This window comes from Lissotriton helveticus, chromosome 4_1 (assembly GCF_964261635.1).
Source record: "Lissotriton helveticus chromosome 4_1, aLisHel1.1, whole genome shotgun sequence".
Classification (NCBI taxonomy): Eukaryota; Metazoa; Chordata; class Amphibia; order Caudata; family Salamandridae; genus Lissotriton; species Lissotriton helveticus.
In genome coordinates, this window is record NC_136063.1 from 445,405,596 (window position 1) to 445,423,689 (window position 18,094).

Sequence of the window (18,094 nt, forward strand, 5' to 3'; positions counted from 1 at the left end):
TTGGAAAAAAAACAGCTAAACATATTGAAAATCTCAAATATTTCAGCAATTTTTAAATGAAAAATACTGGCCATATTCTCTTAAAACTGTACAGGAACACGGTAAACATAACTGATCCAAGAAAAGTATAGAAGAAAGAAGCAGACAGACTAATTGCATGTTGGGCCCTGGTGTAAAGGAAAGGGCTCTGGGTATGTATATGTAGCAGATGTTCCATATCCTGGTGTTCTGTGGTCATGCAGATCTTTTTTGCTCTATTAATAATTATGTGCAGCTCGCCTAGAGGAATGTTCAATTGGCTTCAGGTGAAACAATACACCATTCTGCACTATGGTAGCAGTCAAACAGGAGTAAGATAATTACCATTAAACTTCTTTCTTTCGAGGTAGTTTCTTTCTCAGGGAAATGGCTGTTTCACGTTTAATTCTTTACCCATCTTCATTTAGATGACATCGCCTTTTGCATATTAAAGTTAACTTAATACCATAGTACAGCATTAGATACACTGTATACATTTTTTAAATTTTTTTTTTTTTAGACAGGGTGGATTTTAAATGCAAGCAATTGTGTCTCAGCTCTCCAAAAGCCTGAAATTCACCCATACAACTTGCAATAAGACCTTGAAAGTCTTGTCATTTTGAAAATGAATCTCTAAGCACTGACAAAACGGTTAACAGATTAGCAACAGACTCTCCACATCTTATCCAGTAGAATACAAAATGAACAATCTTTCAACAATGCTTTAGGAGATAAGGATAATATATATATATCTATTTATCAATATCAAAATTCAAATGTGTGACTTGCAGGTTACAACCGGCTCTGGCCAGTGGGATCTTAAATCTCGGGTTTAATGTAATATACTCTTATTTACCGGATACTGTCCCTGGTAGAGATGGCGAACATGAAAATACTAAAAAGTGGCAGAATGAACATTTCTAGAACCAGTACATTTAATGAACTAAACTTAAAGGCTGGCTCATGTCGCCTGTGATCAATGAGTTACAGAATTCAACAAAAACAGACAACACTTGCGGACTTTATTTAGGGGTCAATGCCAGTAAAGGAACAAAAAACAGGGCTCCAAGTGACCAGTTTCCTATTTATAGTACACGGCCTTCCCCATGTCTTGACAATCAGTCTCCTATTTGATGATGAAGGTTAGGAGTCGGGCAAGTGATGCGATATCAGAGGGAAGAAAGCAGTACTTAATTTGAGCCGATGATTGCCGGTGCTCGGCACCTGTACTTAATTCTCAACACCGGCAGTAATGACAGTCCACCAAATGGTGGCACTGTCTAATTTTGAGATGAGCATAACAGCATGGTTTAATAATTCAATATACATTAAAAATGAAGAATACCTATCACTCACACCATTTGTATAGCTTTGAGGGGCCTGGTTTAGTCTGAAATATCCAAATTTTAACTCCTTGCGTGCTGGTGACGAAACCACTCAGTCACCAGCCACGGACGAGCTGTGCTGGTGACGGAATGGTTCCGTCACGGCCCGGCCGCCGCGCCTGCGCAGCATTAATTCTGCGCCTGTGCGGCGCGTTCTATTGAGCGGGCGGGGCCGTGATGGAACCACTCTGTCACAAGCACAGCGCGCCCGTGGCTCGTGACGGAGTGGTTCCGCCACGAGCATGGCGTCGCCGCGCGGCCCACCTCCCCCCGCCGCAGCCAAAGGGTTAAGAGTGTGTTGGCTAGTAGTTGTGTTGGTACTGTCTTTGGCAGCGCTGTCAAGCATTAGTAATGTATCAAACAAAGGTATTTAAAAAGCAATGGCTGCACCTTTATCAATATTTGCAATGAGTCCCCAAAGCATTGGCCCACCCCCCGGAAAGCTTCACACCAATCTTCCTATGTTTGCAGAGAAACACAGTATGAAAGTCCTGGTAACAGCCTGTAAGGAGCTGAAAGTTTGAATCCTTTTTCTGCATCATAGTTGCTTGTGGCAGAGAATAACAAGATGGAGGCAGAAAGAAATGAAGGATATTAAACACTTGTGTGATATTCTGACCCACACAAGTTTACATTTACTAGAAACGTAACGAGGTCTGCAAAGACACAAAAGAGCATCCATCACGTTTGAATTTGTGAACAGTATGTGAACAGCACATGTGGTGTGCTTTGGTGTCCTGTTTCGGGCAGCCATGCACATTTGGGGTTGAGAGAGCAAGTGGTGGGGATTTCACCTAAGATGTGTTCAGTTAGTAATTAACAGTGTGGGTCAGGCATTTGATGTGCTTGTGGGACCTCTGGATATTATGGCTCCTTCAAAAACCGAATCACCATGCAGAACTCAAGTCATCTCACAATGTTATAAAAATGTTAGCCGTTACTAAAAATGCCCGTTCATCCTGAAGATGCACTTGAAATACTGTTGGCCAGAAGGAGGTTTTACGCCAACGCTATCATTGGGAATTAAAATGTTTATTTACAGAAAAGCAAAACTGTTTTAAAAGAGCTATTTTTGCAAAGTTGCTCCATTACACAGACATTCAGTGAAACCTGTCATCATACTGCAGTAGTACATGAGGAGCGCAGTCCTCGCGGGGCAACAGGTTTTAGGTCGAGCCTAGACAGCGCATGCGCGGTCGCAGGACCTGTAGTAAACAGAATATAGAGGGTAATTTCTCCTGCCGCTTGCCATTGGTTAACTCTGGCGTTGCTCTTCTTATCTAGCTTATCATTGGTTAACTCTGGCATTGCTCTTCTTATCTAGCTTATTGTTGGCTGGCGATGCGATATGTCACTACTGTTTTTGCTGGAAGCAGCACTGACCAACTGCAGTTTAGTTACGCTGCTGGGCGGTTATCTTTTTATTTAGGGACTATCTCTGTGTTTTCTCTGCTGTTTGCATTCCCAGATTAAGTTTGCACATCTGCCTGCTTCCTGCCCTCACCCGACGCCTTGCTCCACCGCTCTCTACTCAGAACTAATGCTTCCCGTCTGGTACCACCTGAAGCACTGGACTCTGCTCTCACCGAACAAGGTCCCTTTCTGAATTGCACTCTATAATTTTCGAATGGTGGTTGGTGAAAATATAATGGGTCTTGGCCAAGCCAAAAACCTACGTGTTGAATTTTGAATTTGCATATTTAAGAAAACACTAGGCCACCCACAAGGAATGCTTTATGATCTGGTTAACGTGCGTTTATGATAACTTTTTCATCTTTTGTCCCCATTCCATTCATTAACGTACTTGGGGTGCAGGATACTATGGTGATTTTTTTTTCTCTATAGAAAATAAAGATAGTCTTCTCATTGTTTTCATAGGAGCACACATTAACAGTAAATAATGAGCACCGTAAATTATCACTCTTAAGCAACGGGTATCGTACGCCTGCTACCAGTACTTCTGTCCCTCTCACGACGCCCGTTCCATGCAGTCAGTTTGTCTGCGTGCGTCTGGCTCTACATGTGTAACCAGCGCCACTCTGCATCAATATTAGTGTTTTTTTTTTTTTTTTTGCAACATGCTCATTTCAACAGCAGATGGGCCTATTGCTCAGAGCTCAGCGCTTCCAATCCATCTGTTGGATGGGAAACAGGATATCGGAAAACAGAAATGGCCAGAACGAGTTCGGCGTTGGTGTAGCGCTTTATGAATCGCATTACTCTCACGCACATCTGCTTTCAACAACCACAGGATGGCCCTCCTAGTTGCCGCTGTAAATGAACCCTTTAGCTTATTTTGTTTTGTAACTTTCTTCACAAGATAAACTGCGTTCTAGGGTAATAACTGTAGGCCACCCGTTGCTGTCCTGTCAACAAAACCTTTTATTTTTGTTCTGCGAGGCTTTGTACAATCTCTTGTTTGCAGCTGCTACTAACCTATGTGGGCTCCTTTCTCAACCATGGAATTGCCCGCGACAATTAGTGGCATGGTGAGCGTGAAACGAGCCTTGGAGCAAGCGAAAATGCGCTCTTGATTGTATCCTGTCCTGAGCTCCAATCGTGAACCTGTTGCTGTAAGTACTGGCATGGCTGTCAACAGCACCCCAACACTTACAGAACCTGTGGGTAAAAGCTCTATGAGAGGCAAGGCAGATCTTACCAGGTCACAGATCTAGCTGACCGCCTACCACTTGCTAAATAACGGTCTAACCCTCTAGTTGCACCCTTGGCCCTCTTCTTAACATTAACCTATTATGTGCCAAGATTTGTTCATTACATAAGGCTCTGCTCAACTCTTTATTGAAATGCTTTAAGATCTTAGTCCAGCACAGCATGTTGCGGAGCGATAGCCTCTTACACACTCCATCTTAGACTTCATCCACAGTTTCTTTACGTGACCAAGCGTCAGCTTGTATATCCACCTGGGGTGATAAAACTACATCCATGTCTACATTACCGGAGCGCCCTGCCCCGAACACCAACCACAACAGCAATTCTGTGTGCCAGACGGATCTTAATGTTCCACTGAAAGAGATTCTTGATGCAAGGCTCCACTCGACTCCGGATTTCACCCAGAAAGACCTCGGCTCAAGCACAGTGTGAATTTACAGTTGCCCACAGTGAGTCTGCTTACGGACACTTGTCCATATATTATCATCTCAGCAGATGTCCCCGGCACATCTGGTCCTGAACCAACCTCTCAACTCGAAAACAAAGTAATACATTGGCTGTGTAAATAAAGGGGCTTCTGTTTGAACAATTTTGAGCAGATTTTGATGCTTAGAATGGTTGAAAGGATTGTGTCATCCAATAAATGCTTTGCCGACAACTGTATTCTTGGGAAATGTAAGTACCCACAACTGTCAAGCTACCGAAGGGCAGCACTACCTATCCAAAGAGCAGCCCTCCCAGAAGCCCTTGTTTTTCTGGTTAGCACGGTACGTTCCCTTTAAGAGCGCTCAAAGTTTTCTGCCAGCCAGGATGCAGCCCGCATTTCTTATTTCAGCTGCATTTCAGCATTCGTTTCCAATCTACTCTTGTGATGCTGGATCCATCTGCCTTCGTAATTATCAGTCCAAATCACAGTATCAAAGTTTTTGCCCCGACAATGTAAAAGAGCAATTAGCAAGCATTTGTAATGCAATAGGTCTCGCATTTACACAAGTTTAAGCTATTGGCATTATAAAGTACAATGCCTTTTATTTGTGTTTTAAAAACCAAAAGATAAATAAAAGGCATGGTCATTGACAATGCCAATTGCTCAAACTTGCATAAAGGCGACACCTATTGCATTGCAAATGCTTGTTAATGAGGTTCCATCCCCCACTGCCTACCTGACCTCAATAGCGTTAATCAGGGCTGGCCTGGGAGATAACGGCAGCCAGGGAAAACATTTTAGTACGAGACCCATATAAGACTGACTAAGCGAGCAAGTCAGACCCTCTGCTTTTGGGTATGGTGGGGTTCTCGGCCCAGTTTTTGCCAGCCATTCTTAAGAGAAACTCTGGAAGTGGCGCCGAACAAAGCGCCATTATTTCTCTCTACTACATCATCCATGCCCCGATTAGAAGAACGGGTGCTGCACCCTTGGCATGCATGCTGGGCTGCCTCGGTCTATCCAGCATTCAAACCACTGGGCACAGTAGGCTTTAGAAGATAATTCCAGTTACTTGGAAAAAGAAAATGTAGCAGAGGAAGGTATTACTTTATATTAAATCCGCTTGATCGTACCCAAAGTGTGTAATGAAAATCAATATTTTTTTAGTAGAAGATCACTAATGATCAAAGGTTGGCAAAGCCGTAAGAAACCATCATCGCAATGTAACAGAGAACCAGGAGCACAACCCGCATAGAGAGAAGCTCCAGCACCTACCAGCACAAAGCGGAGGAAAGCACCAAGCCCCAAGCAGCACTTACATGGTAACTTACATGGCGGCGGGGACAAGCCATTGCGATTTAACGTCCCCCCCATTAACACAAAGTTCATCTCCTCCGCAGAACACTGAAAGACCTCAACGTATCGATCCTTCATCGTTCTCTTGTGAGACTTCTGCGCAGCCAGAAATGCCCGTTCCGGAGACTTCATCTCAATAAAAGCATCCCCTGAAGGACGCCCCTGCAGGCAAAGGGAACAAGGAGATGTTGGAGCAATACTAAAGCACATTTCTTTGAAGTTAAAGATTTTAATCTGAAATTTACAAGCATTTCTCAGACAAAAGTTTCCAGTAATTGTTGCTTTACTCCAATTTACTACATTTAAAAAGATGAACCTTTTAGTTTTCTTTTATATTTCTTCATCCACCTGTGAGGGTGACCTGTCTGGACCTGGCACTTACCTCTACAGGAGTGAATAGACATCCCTAATTCAGTATTTAAAGGGTGTACTTGGAAATAAATCCTCTTTTTATATCATTATATAGAATTAGTTCCTTCATTTCACTTTCTGTGTTCTCATAATTATGTGAATTATTGTCAGGTCCAAGAATAACTAACTCAGAAGAATGGGGTGTCATACTCTAAATTGCATTTCCAAATAACTGCATCAAACGCATAAGCTATCAGAACTGATTTACAACTTCACAGCTGTCTGATATTATCTGGGTCAATGTACAACGACACATTAAAAACACACACATCATCAGCCGTACTCTCCAATGTCTTTCCTGGTCGTAGCGTTTCACACTTAAATGCAATCTATGGGAATGATTTTTTTACTCTCACTACTGGAAGGCACATCTCCCATCTTCCTGACTAACCCAATCCCAATCTGTCTTTCACCTATGCAGGACAAGAGACTGTCCGCAATGAGGTGGCGTGAGAACGTTTCAGCTGGAGTATGGTGCACCAGAGTGGAGACACGGTCTAGAGTCCCAGACTCAGACACATGTCCCATCTCAACGGTCACCTATGTGAGATGACAGCCTGAAGAGTGGTGGTCTGCGGTGCTAAACCCACCCATCTGCCTTCTACAATTTGCTCAAACAGAAGACAGACTGGGATTTGGACGGTCCACAGGAAACTGCCTGCAGGTGACTTAGACTTCCTGTCCAAGTCTTGGTCTCATGAGGGTCCAGTCAACCCTACAGTGCAGTGTGTGGGGGGGGGGGGGTTACTGCTGTCAGGGCTCTCCCAAATGCAAGCCTCGTCTCTGGCCTAACCCCCTCATACCAGAGCAGTAGAACCAATGTGTTAAAGGAATCCCGGCAGGGCGTTTGCCAATGAGGTCTTCTCTCTCATTAAACGTACACAACATGCACACTTTCACACTGAAATGAATCCTGTGCAAGAGCACACCCAGTCACTATCATCCTGGCCTGACAAGGTTTGCAATGTTACTGCTGGGCTCTTTAATGGCGGCTGCCAGAGGCCTGTAAAAATCCCCGAACTCTTCAGACTCGGAAGGAAAGGCATCCTTTCAGTTTTATAAACACTAGGCCCATGGATGTCAGCCTTCCCCCAACGGCAGCAAAAGTTGAATTAACCATGGGAGAATTGTATGACGTAATAGGATTATTACTGTAATACGAAACTCTGTTTCTAAAGAAAACTAAGATCAAACAGTCCTTTCGGGTCTGAAACGTCACACATCAATGCATGCTTGCACCCTTAAAGTACCATGGTGCAAATTTTACTGCTCCGAGACACTTTGTGGTATGAATAAGTGAGAGTGCAGGAGTAAGAACAGAGGTATTTTTTTCTAAACGCTGGGTAGTTGAATTGAGTGTGAATGGTCCTTGTGCAAGTGCTCCACAGGTGGAGTCTGGGACTGCAACATTTCTAACTCATTTTGAGCAACGGCACATTTAGAGCAATCAGGTTTTTAAAACATTTTTTTTAAACCTGATGAGCTTCACATTAAATCTTGCAAGACTTAATGTGGGCCCTTCAAATGGCTGTTTTTATGGTAATGACGAGGTTTAGTGGGTGACTCCTGATTTATAAGGGGGGCTTGGTTACTGCAAAGATTTTAGCGTTTATGAGACAGAATCTCAGTGCTTCGTATCAGATACCAATCCCATTGTATTATTTTCATTTGGAGCTGGAAGATTTGAGGTATTGGTAAAGGTGACGTGCTGACCAGGAGTCCTATCTGCGCATCATAAGTCATTAAGAAATTAGGGTTTACTCCTAGGCGCTTGGCAATGGTACTGGGTGTATCTTTGGTGTACAACTGGAAAGAAATCTGTTGCTATGTGATACTCAGGACGAATAAGTTCTGTAAAGAATTGGCAAAAAGGGTAACCTCTGTGGGACACCACTTAAGGAATGGCTGGATCTAGGACAAAAGGTGCTGGGCAGAAGCCAGGCTCTAGTGATCGAGAAGGTGGTTGTTGTCAAGATGCAACTGGAATTCCAATATTTTGGATGTAGTGAGGAGGACAGGGATTGGCCTGTGGGTGTTTGTGTTGCTTGGATTAAGGGTGACTTTCCTGAGCAGTGGCTTAAAGATGGCTTGGCAGAAGGTGGCTTGAACTTTTTCCCTTGTTTCTGGACTGCCCATGTTCCATGGGGTATTTGATCAGTTGTTACTGTTACTGCATCCACATATCAATGTACTTGTTTGTGGTTGAATATTATTATCATCATGAGATGTTAAACACAGTTTTCAGTTGGAAATGGAAAGTAGTATCAAAAGAGATGAAAATCTGAAATTACTGGCAAACGCATTTCTTAAACTGCGTACACGTTCACACAAAGAAGTGGGTCACCCACAGAAATAAATACTGATTTTACAGGGATGTACAGATGAAAAATAGTTTGACAACTATTTCAAAAGCAATGCGCCAACAAGAGCATGACAATTCCAGATATGTCATAAATAATAGGAACCCACAGTTAAACATCAAGACTGCTGTCACTTATACATTCTAATAGAAACCTCTCAACTGGGGTAATTAAAGTGCATAGGTGTAAAGCACAGCATACCCGATCTTATACTAGAAGTGGTTTATCAGCATTGCTCAAGCTTCTTTCACAGATGTTCCCAGTACAGCAAAGCCCCTCACTGGGGTATTTTAAGCTGACCTTCAAGCATCGGTAATCTGCAATCGAAGATGCTCTGGAAACAGTGACAACTCTAAAAGAACAGTTACCTATACAACATTTAGCTGTAAATGGAAATTACCCACTCACAACACAGCTTTACTTTACAAATGTGGCCTGATGTGTCTTGTCTTGATAGCTCTTTTGCAACAGATTGTAATGACTAGCAAGATTGCACCTCCCTTCTTTGATGGCTTCAGTGGCCATCATTCCTCTATTTGAAGCCAGGTGGCTATAGTAATAGGCTGATACAGAGCATTCCACCTTACACTATGGGACCCCAACGTGCACTGCTAAAAGATTAGCTATTTCTGGTGGCATACACGCTTGGACGTTCTGCCACCCTGCTCCTTCAAAGATCCATGTTCAAGAAACAACGGGGGTCTTTCACAGTCTTTCTCTGAGAGTGCCACTATGTTAAGCAATTCTTGTATTCCTACTCAGATGGGTACAACCCTTTTGTTTGACATATTCAAAAATGGTCTGAAATGCGTTCTAGTCGAGTGACACTGTGTTAAGCTGCAATGCTTACTTTACAGCCCTACATATCGACTTCTTTCCCTGGCACTGCTTTCCTTATTCTTATTTATTCGAATCTGCAGGTGCAAGTCTTTTGAAACTGTATGTACTTATTCCTTTATCATATATATTCTATTCTAATGCTGAACATAACCCAACATTACTCATTTTAAAAGTGTGCCGAGAATCCCTCAGTATATTTTGGATTAGATAAAAGCATAGAATTAAAAAACTTTTGTAAAATGTCATCGACGAATGTCTTAACATTAAAACTTTCTATCGTGCTATGCGCTTCAACAATATAGCACAAAGCATAACAAGCCGCCAAGTACTTCTATGCCCTGCTATGCAGCCACAGAACCCACAACCGACTAGTATCGTTAATACAAATTTGACGAGGTGCAACTTTATTCTGCAGCAAACGAAAATGATAACAGTCTTCGACTTTGAAGATGTCAATAGGTGCGTTTTAATGAAGAAACTTCCAAATGTCTAGAAATATATTTTTTGTTAAATACAGCTTTGTGCAAGTTAATAAAAACCCTGGAATTTTTGGGTTGATTAGTAAAATATTTACAGCCCCTTAAAGAGACAGAGCAGCATTGGAGAATGTGAGGATGTGGTGGAATTTATGGGGAGGACAGCATTGTTATGGGAAGTTGGAAGAATGGTTGTAAAATGCACACTGTAGATACGGGACGGTGTGTGACATCACATGGTCGAATTACATTGTAATCAGACTGATGGAATGCCAGAGAGGAACAATTGTAAGGGTCTGAAGTTACCTGCAAAGGTCTATACATATTTAGTTTTTTGATAGAAGGTTTTGCCAAGGGGCTCGGAGGGAGAACAGAGCCCATGATCATAGAAAGCCGAGCCTGGGCAGCTGTGGGAAGAGACTAACTAGTCCGCATTTCGCAGTCACCCCAAAGTACTGGCGCCCCATTTGAAAACAAGCTTCAACAAGTAGTGTCGTTCTCAGAGTGTCTTGACCTCAAAATAATACGTCTATAAATTAACTTATTTTGAAGCTTTCATTATTACTAATACTAACAACAAGCAAACTACTAGAAAACCAACAACAATTAACATTTATACAATTCACTCCCAGTGTCATGAAGCCTGAAGCACTCAAAATCTCAAACCAGCGTCCAACCCATTGAGCAGCGTTATCGACTTTAACATGTTTTCTCCTGATGATCAAGGGAGTCCTAATTACCCAGACACTCAATTTCAATTTCAATTTCAAAAAGCTTTTATTCGATTTGTACATCAAATCATACAAGCAGAAAGATACATGATTAAAATATTTAAAATCACCATACTAACACTTATAAGAAAGGGAGTAGGGAGATGTGCAAAGGCTGGGATGCAACAATTGAAAAATACTCTTGCCATTTTAAATCAACATACTGTTACAGAAATGCAGGACATACATATGTGAACAGACAGGAAAACAGTAAGATTTTACTCAATAGGCCTTTCCTGGCAACTGTACATAACAATTTAAATAATCATTTTATACTGTGGACATCAACCAATAAAATAAATAAAATAATACCTTAATGACAAAATTGATGATAGAAGACTTAAATGCATATATATATACAGACAGGAATGTGAAGGATAATAGCAGCATAATACAATTCCTGGCAGCTGTATAACATAGGTACAGACAGGTAAGTATATAAAAATGTTATAGTACGATACTTTTCCTGGCAGCTGTACACTTCAGAATAAAAGTAGCCAGAAAAAAGCAAATTTCCTCATTCTCTAATGAAGATAAGTGTCAGTGCAGTTTCTGTAGTACGAGTATTATACTTAATAAAAATCGGTTTAAGGTATTTTAGTCTAAAAGAATGAAAAAATTTGCAGAAGAGTAAAAAATGGCAACTACTCTGGCGGGAAATACTGTCGCACGGACAGGGTATCTCTGGACTGGCTCTTGTGTTTGGGAATGCAACCAGATGGTGAACAATACCCAATCTGACACGCGTTAAGACATACTGATGGGAGGGACGGGTCACATACGTAAGATAGGGTTGGAACCCCGAAATCAAGTTCAGATTTTTGTAAAATTTTACAGTAATTAGATTGCTATAAACTTTATCTCGCTCTGCCTTTCGGAAGTTTAGAAATGTTGTCTTAATTTCCTTTTTTGAGATGGAGACAACTTCTTCCGGCTCACGGAACACATCGATATTAAAAAGGAGAAGATACCAATGGTGGATGTATCTCAGCCACTGAATACGTAAAGAGTGGTCCAAGCCTATACAATCAAGAATAATATCCTGAGTAAATCGAGTCTCTGGCTTAGCCCAAATAGAACGCCACAATAAGAGTGGCCGGACTGCTGCTAAGTCAGATATAAACTCGACCCCAACCTCTTCATGGATCAGTTGTATGGAGGCAGAAGGGGGAACACACAACAACCTCCTTAGGAACTTATTCTGCTCCTTCTGCAGGGAAATACCCTCGCTGTGGCCCCATACACCTGCCCCATACAATGCAGAAGAGACACAGCAAACATTGTATATGTTCATCATATCTAAAATGCTTCGTGAGCCAAGTTTGGAGGCAAAGCGAAAAATACTGCTAGTGGACCGCAGCATTTTTAAACAAATAGAATCAAATTCCGAGGTCCAAGACCCGCTATTGTTGAAAGTGATTCCTAGATAACAAAAGGACTTGACATGAGTCAACTTTTCCTTATCGAGGAAGAAAGTATGTTTGGACTGCTTAGCTGCCCGTCCGCATGACATAACATATGTCTTGGTTTTATTCACACGAAGCTGCCTAGCTTGAATAAACTGCATAAAATTATCGATTAGGCGCTGAAGGCCAATCTGTGTTCGGGATAAAAGAACAGCGTCATCCGCATAAAGTAACAGCGGAACTGGTTTACCACCAATCAGGGGGGCGTCTGCTGGAATGTCAACCAAGGAACGGTCGACATCATTAATAAAAAGGGAAAATAAAAGCGGGGCCAAAACACATCCCTGGCGTATGCCCCGGGACACTTTAAAAAACGGGGTGCATTCGCCAAGGGTGCCATAGCGGACTTTACAGGAGAGTTTTTCATAAAGTCTGGCTAAGAAATGAACAATTTCCTTCGGAGCCCCTGCATCGAGCAGAACCTCCCAAAGAATAGCGTGGTTAACCAAATCAAAAGCGCTGCTCAAATCAGCGAAACATAAAAAGAGGTTGCCATTTTTAGCCACAGTAAATTTGTTGATTAAAAGATCCAGATTGACACATTGATCCAATGTGCCCATGCCTTTCCGAAAGCCATACTGGACTCTAGTTAAAATATTAAAATCAGTTGCCCAGTCTTCCAGCCTCTTGAGCATAATCCTACTCATTACTTTTACAGAGGAATCCAATAATGAAATTGGCCGATAGTTAGAAGCCTCTGATTTATTACCTTTCTTGTGTAAAGGGATAATAACCGATTGACCCCAAGTAGGCGGGAAATCAGTTTCTGCCGCACAATTAAATATCCTTACCAGGATGGGGGCCCACAAAGCTGGTTCATCTTTATATAGATCCAGCGGGACCCCATCAGGGCCAGGGGCCTTGCCTCCTTTGCTATTAGAAATTGCTTCATGGCTTTCTTCTAGCGTTATTCCCAACGGGAGGGGAAGCCAGGGGGTAGATTCAGGTGGCAATGACTCAAGGGATAACCCTTCTGGATTAAAAATTTTTGAAAAGTGACTAACCCAATCATTGCACGCCACATGAGATGTGAGTTCTGGAACAACTTCTTTATTGAGAAAAGGGCTGTTAATTGTTTCCCAATAAAGTTTGCAGTTTTTAGTCTCAGCTGCTTCCTTCAGCTTGTCCCACGCCTCAGTCTGTAATACCTTTTTCCTATTATTAATTGCACTTTTATATCTAGCCCTAAAATATTGTACCTCCGTCTTATCACGTGGTTTGGTACCTAAAGCTTTTTTCAGTTCTCGGAGGGCGACTATACAGGTCTTATCAAACCACCCCTGCTTCGGACCACTATTGGATGACGGGGCCTTTGTAAAAATACCATCAATAATACTGTTCATGGAAACAAAATGAGCTACCAAACAGCCAGGGTCGCAGTCATCATGTAGACAAAAACCAATTTGATACTTGCAACTAGTCAGTACCTCCTTCTGTTTAACCTTAGAATTAAATCCAGTCCATTTAATCCTAAGACCCTTCGGTCTTATAGGTACTAGGTCAGTTGTGCATTTTTCGCCTGAAACTGTCGAAGTACCATGCCCTAAGAGGGTAACACGAATGCTGTTATGGTCGCTGAGACTTTCTTCATTTATATACAGATCAGTAAAGTCTCCACTGCTAGACAAAAGAATATGATCTATAAATGATCCTGCATCTCTGCCTGTAAAAGTAGGGCACATTATTGCCTGGTTGTTTATGTTGCAGTTTAACAGGGTCATATCTAGTGTGGCTAGCATGTTATTTAATATAGAACCATAACTGCAATGTTGGAAATGAGGAGAATCCTCCCTCACTCCCAAACCCCCCCATTGGCTACTCATAGCTGCTCCAAAACCGCAAATATTCCCATTAGACAAATGGCAAGGCTGCAAGTTAAAATCCCCTGCCCAAACAACCTCGGCCTTTCTTTTGGATTTACCCAAGGCCTTGGTAATTTCCCTTTCCAGGGGCGGTAAAATATCTCCTCTACTAGCATCAAAAATATTGTTGTAGAAATTTACTACAACTAAATCAATGCCTTTCCTGCACTCCACCCTTAAGACTTGACTATGGGTCCCAACTGTTGTACTGCTTTTAACTGTACAATCACACAGCTTAGTGGATAAAAGCATCAAAAGGCCCCCCTTAGCCCTACCCGAGCTAGATTTGGTGGCTTTAAGGCAGTAAGATGCGTACCCTTCGATATAAATGGGGTCCGGACACCATGTTTCCTGCAACAAAATCAGGTCCAGTCCCTCCCCCATAAATCTAGTCCAAAAGGGTGTACCTAATTTGCTGGCAAGGCCAGCAATGTTCCAGGAAACAAGGGAGAGTCCTACTGGTTTACCAGAATCGCCAGTAATGGTCGACTCTGGCTGGATTACACCTAATGGGGTAGGACCACCTTCCCGGGAATTGATATCCGGGCTTAATCTGGGAGTAACAGTAGGAGTGCATGCATCAAGGCTATCCCTGTTCCCTGTATACAAAAGGGATATTAGCGATGACACCATTGGCACTTCAGGGGGCACAGATAAAGGGGTAACTGGAGGAACAGTCTCCATATCTAAATTGGGCATAGTAATGTTTGAGTCCCAAACATCAGTAAAACTGAGTCAATCTACCGCGTCTAACGCGGCATACCTATTCGGATGGGCAAATTGTGAATACTGGGGCTCTTGAGAGAGGGGCAGATCCTGCCAAATTTGTTGCCGCTGGGATTTAACTGGTTGTAAAGGCTGAAAAGGTTGCTGCCACTGATGGGCAGGCTGAAATAAAGGTGGTAAAAAATGAGGAGGTTGTTGCCATTGGGGATTAACTTGGTGCGGGAGAAAAGGTAAAGCATGCGGTGGCTGCTGCTGAAAATTAGCATAATGTGGGAAAAAAGAAGAGGGCTGTAATGGCTGCTGCCAGGGTTTAGTAGCATGTTGCGGGGGATACACAGGTCCTCCATTGCTTTGAAAAATAGAACAAGGAGGATTCAGTCTTGTTGACATCGGAAGAAAATAAGACAGAGGGAGTGGATTGATTTGGGTCACAGGACCACTAGTAGGTGCATTACAAATATAACTAGCTGCCCCTATATCCCTAAAGTTAACTGTGATTACATCCCCTACAATCGTTTTCTTGCTTCTACCCACCCAGTCCCCTCTACGCACAGTAAGAATTTCCCCATTCATATTGCTGGGTAGAGGTTTATGTAGATGGAGCCATTGAGCACATTTATTTCTTAGCTCAACAAAACTTTCTTTTGCTCCCTCCTTCAGCGGGGGAACTGCTGTCAACACAACCACAAAAGGGGAAACTTCTGGTGGCAGATTAATAGACTTAAAACGTGCCTGTTTTAACTTAGGACCATCGGTCTTATTTGTGGGAGGACATACTGAAGGGGTGTTCGATTTTTCTACAACGTCTGTTACTTGAGGAGTAGTAGTTTTATTACAAACAACAGAATGTTGGTGGGGCAGAATAGGGCCCCCCGCCTTTGGAGTGGGTAAAACTGTAGATTGAACAGAATTATTCCCTGTTTGCGACAAATGAGGTAAAACAGGGTTACCGGGGGCTATAGTTACTTGAGCATTATTCAATACCTCTTTAGGGGGCTGGACACAGGATGAGCATTTGGGGACCGCTTTTGTGATCCCTTGTGGCTGATCGGGCCCTTGCCCATTCGTTTTATGTGGCCATTTCAAATGAATTAGAGACGTAAGCCTATCAAGTTTGGAAATTAAAGGCTTAATTTGTGCTGCTATTGTGGCTTCAAGGTCCAATTTTAAATCGGTTACCATGTTTTGCACCCAGCAAGGAATACCTGATGCCAATTGCGGGGTGGGTGAAATCAGATTATGGTTCCTAACTCCAACTTTTGGTTTATGTTTACTCTTGAAAGTGACTTTTGGAAGATAGGTGACCCTTCCTCCTGAATCTATAGGTACAGGAGCTATTACCACATCATTAAGCCCGCTCGGACTCAGCACCGCTTTGCCAGGTGACTGACAGGCTTCTAGATCTGGTGTGGCCTCCAGATCGACAAAAGACGGGTCTGAGTCCGATAGGGCAACCGATAAATCAACAGCATTCGGTACAGTCGTAGCACTAATAGTAGGCATAGATAAAGGTAAAGAACAATTGTTCGGTAACTGCAAAGCGGGTGACTTAGCATTTGCAAGGGAACCCAGGGATGAGCGCTTAGCATTCGCAAGATCCATGGAGACTCTTTTTTCCAATAATACAATGCTTTGGTCAATAGTCTCATTCACCCGTGAAATAAAAAGATCTATAGGCCCAGTCACCTGTGCTACCACCGTAGCTTTTTTGGTACGACTCCTAGTTCTGTTACGCATGGCCGACATCTATAGCACAGGGAGGATGTAATATAACTGTGAGGCGGCCACTGGTATTACAATAAGCAAATACAGGACTCAGTTCCGCCTACCTTAGGCAATTATAGGATTTAGGCCAAAAAGACAAAAAGGCAGGGGTTCAGGGCCAGGGCCGTCCTTTACCGTCCTTGAACGGCCTTAAACGGCCCGCTCTTTGCCCGGTCTTCGCCCCGGCCTTAGCCCCGGCCTTAGCCCCGCGCGCGTCCCGCGTGCGCGTTACTATGGTTGCTTATCACTGAGTGAAGGAGGAGGAGGGGGGCGGGAAGAGGACCAGCTGCGGCCGATCAGCGCCGCTGAGCACGCTGGTCCTCGCAGTCCCGCCTCTGTTCCTGGGGTCAGCTTTGAAGTCCCTCGAAGCGCGTTGGTGCCCTAGGGCACGGGTTGAAGCCCAGGAGTTGCTGCTGACAAAGTCTCAAGCCTGCGAGCGGCACCCGCGAGGCGTGGCGCAGTGGCCGGACGGGCAAACAGGAAGGCAAGTAGTGCAGGAACGCTGGCAGTAACCACTCGGCAGGGTCAGTGGTGGATCCCAGGAAAGACTCTCCCCGCGCTGTTTTTAACTGGAGGAGGGGGCGGGAAGAGGACCAGCTGCGGCCGATCAGCGCCGCTGAGCACGCTGGTCCTCGCAGTCCCGCCTCTGTTCCTGGGGTCAGCTTTGAAGTCCCTCGAAGCGCGTTGGTGCCCTAGGGCACGGGTTGAAGCCCAGGAGTTGCCGCTGACAAAGTCTCAAGCCTGCGAGCGGCACCCGCGGAGCGGGGGCCGCGAGGCGTGGCGCAGTGGCCGGACGGGCAAACAGGAAGGCAAGTAGTGCAGGAACGCTGGCAGTAACCACTCAGCAGGGTCAGTGGTGGATCCCCAGACACTCATTTCACAACTCTTTTGTGCACCATCTTACAAACTACCTTATTGTGTCTGTATTGTGGTGCAGAGTCATATCAAGGTATCTAGTTAGACCGAGATTAATCAAACTATCGTTCAAATCAAAAAGAGAATGCTGAGGATCCAGGCTCAAGGGACATTGGTTCTGCTGTCAATAAAACAATATATGTTTGGTGAAGATACCCGGCTACACTGGTATCACAGAATACATAGAGCGTAATATGACGCCTGTCATTCTGTGAGGGGTTATTTATGCCTGGGAGCTCGTAGGATGCATAGGGTTCAGTTTATAATTAAAGTAGTCCTAACCTTCCACATTCACCTTCAGGGAAGAACTTTGGTTCTTGCATGCTGCCATTTAGTATCTAGAAAAGGCTTTATGAAGAGTTCTAAACATGCATTCCTATTTGAACCACCAAATTCCTCTTCCGATCTCACTGTGCGAGCAATATGATGCACTTATAGATCACATATGTGCAGACAACACCATCTCTAGACCCTGAACATATGGTTTAAAAACTCTTTAATCACTAAGTGTTCATGCCAATCGAGGTAACCACAAAATAGATTTGCTGGCATAATTAAAAGGGTGGCGTGGACCTAAGTATGAGCTTTGTAGGCCAGGTGTATTGAAATCTATCTATGTATTGCACTATGCTATTTAAAATGTTATGT

At 43.4% G+C, this 18,094-nt stretch overlaps 1 protein-coding gene across 4 annotated transcripts in view; it reads right to left on the reverse strand.

Moving 5' to 3' along the window:
- Nucleotides 1-18,094, reverse strand: part of ESRP1 (epithelial splicing regulatory protein 1) — a 395,873-nt gene that overhangs the window by 165,107 nt on the left and 212,672 nt on the right. For 3 of the 4 annotated variants that reach the window (XR_013610504.1, XM_078687020.1, XM_078687019.1), the window contains exon 12: nucleotides 5,820-6,018. Coding sequence is in view for 3 of the 4 variants with exons in the window: in XM_078687020.1 (XP_078543146.1) it covers nucleotides 5,820-6,018 (199 nt within the window). In the remaining variant the exon portion in view is untranslated. The remainder of the gene's footprint in view (nucleotides 1-5,819; nucleotides 6,019-18,094) is intronic. The other variant, XM_078687021.1, reaches the window with a different exon arrangement.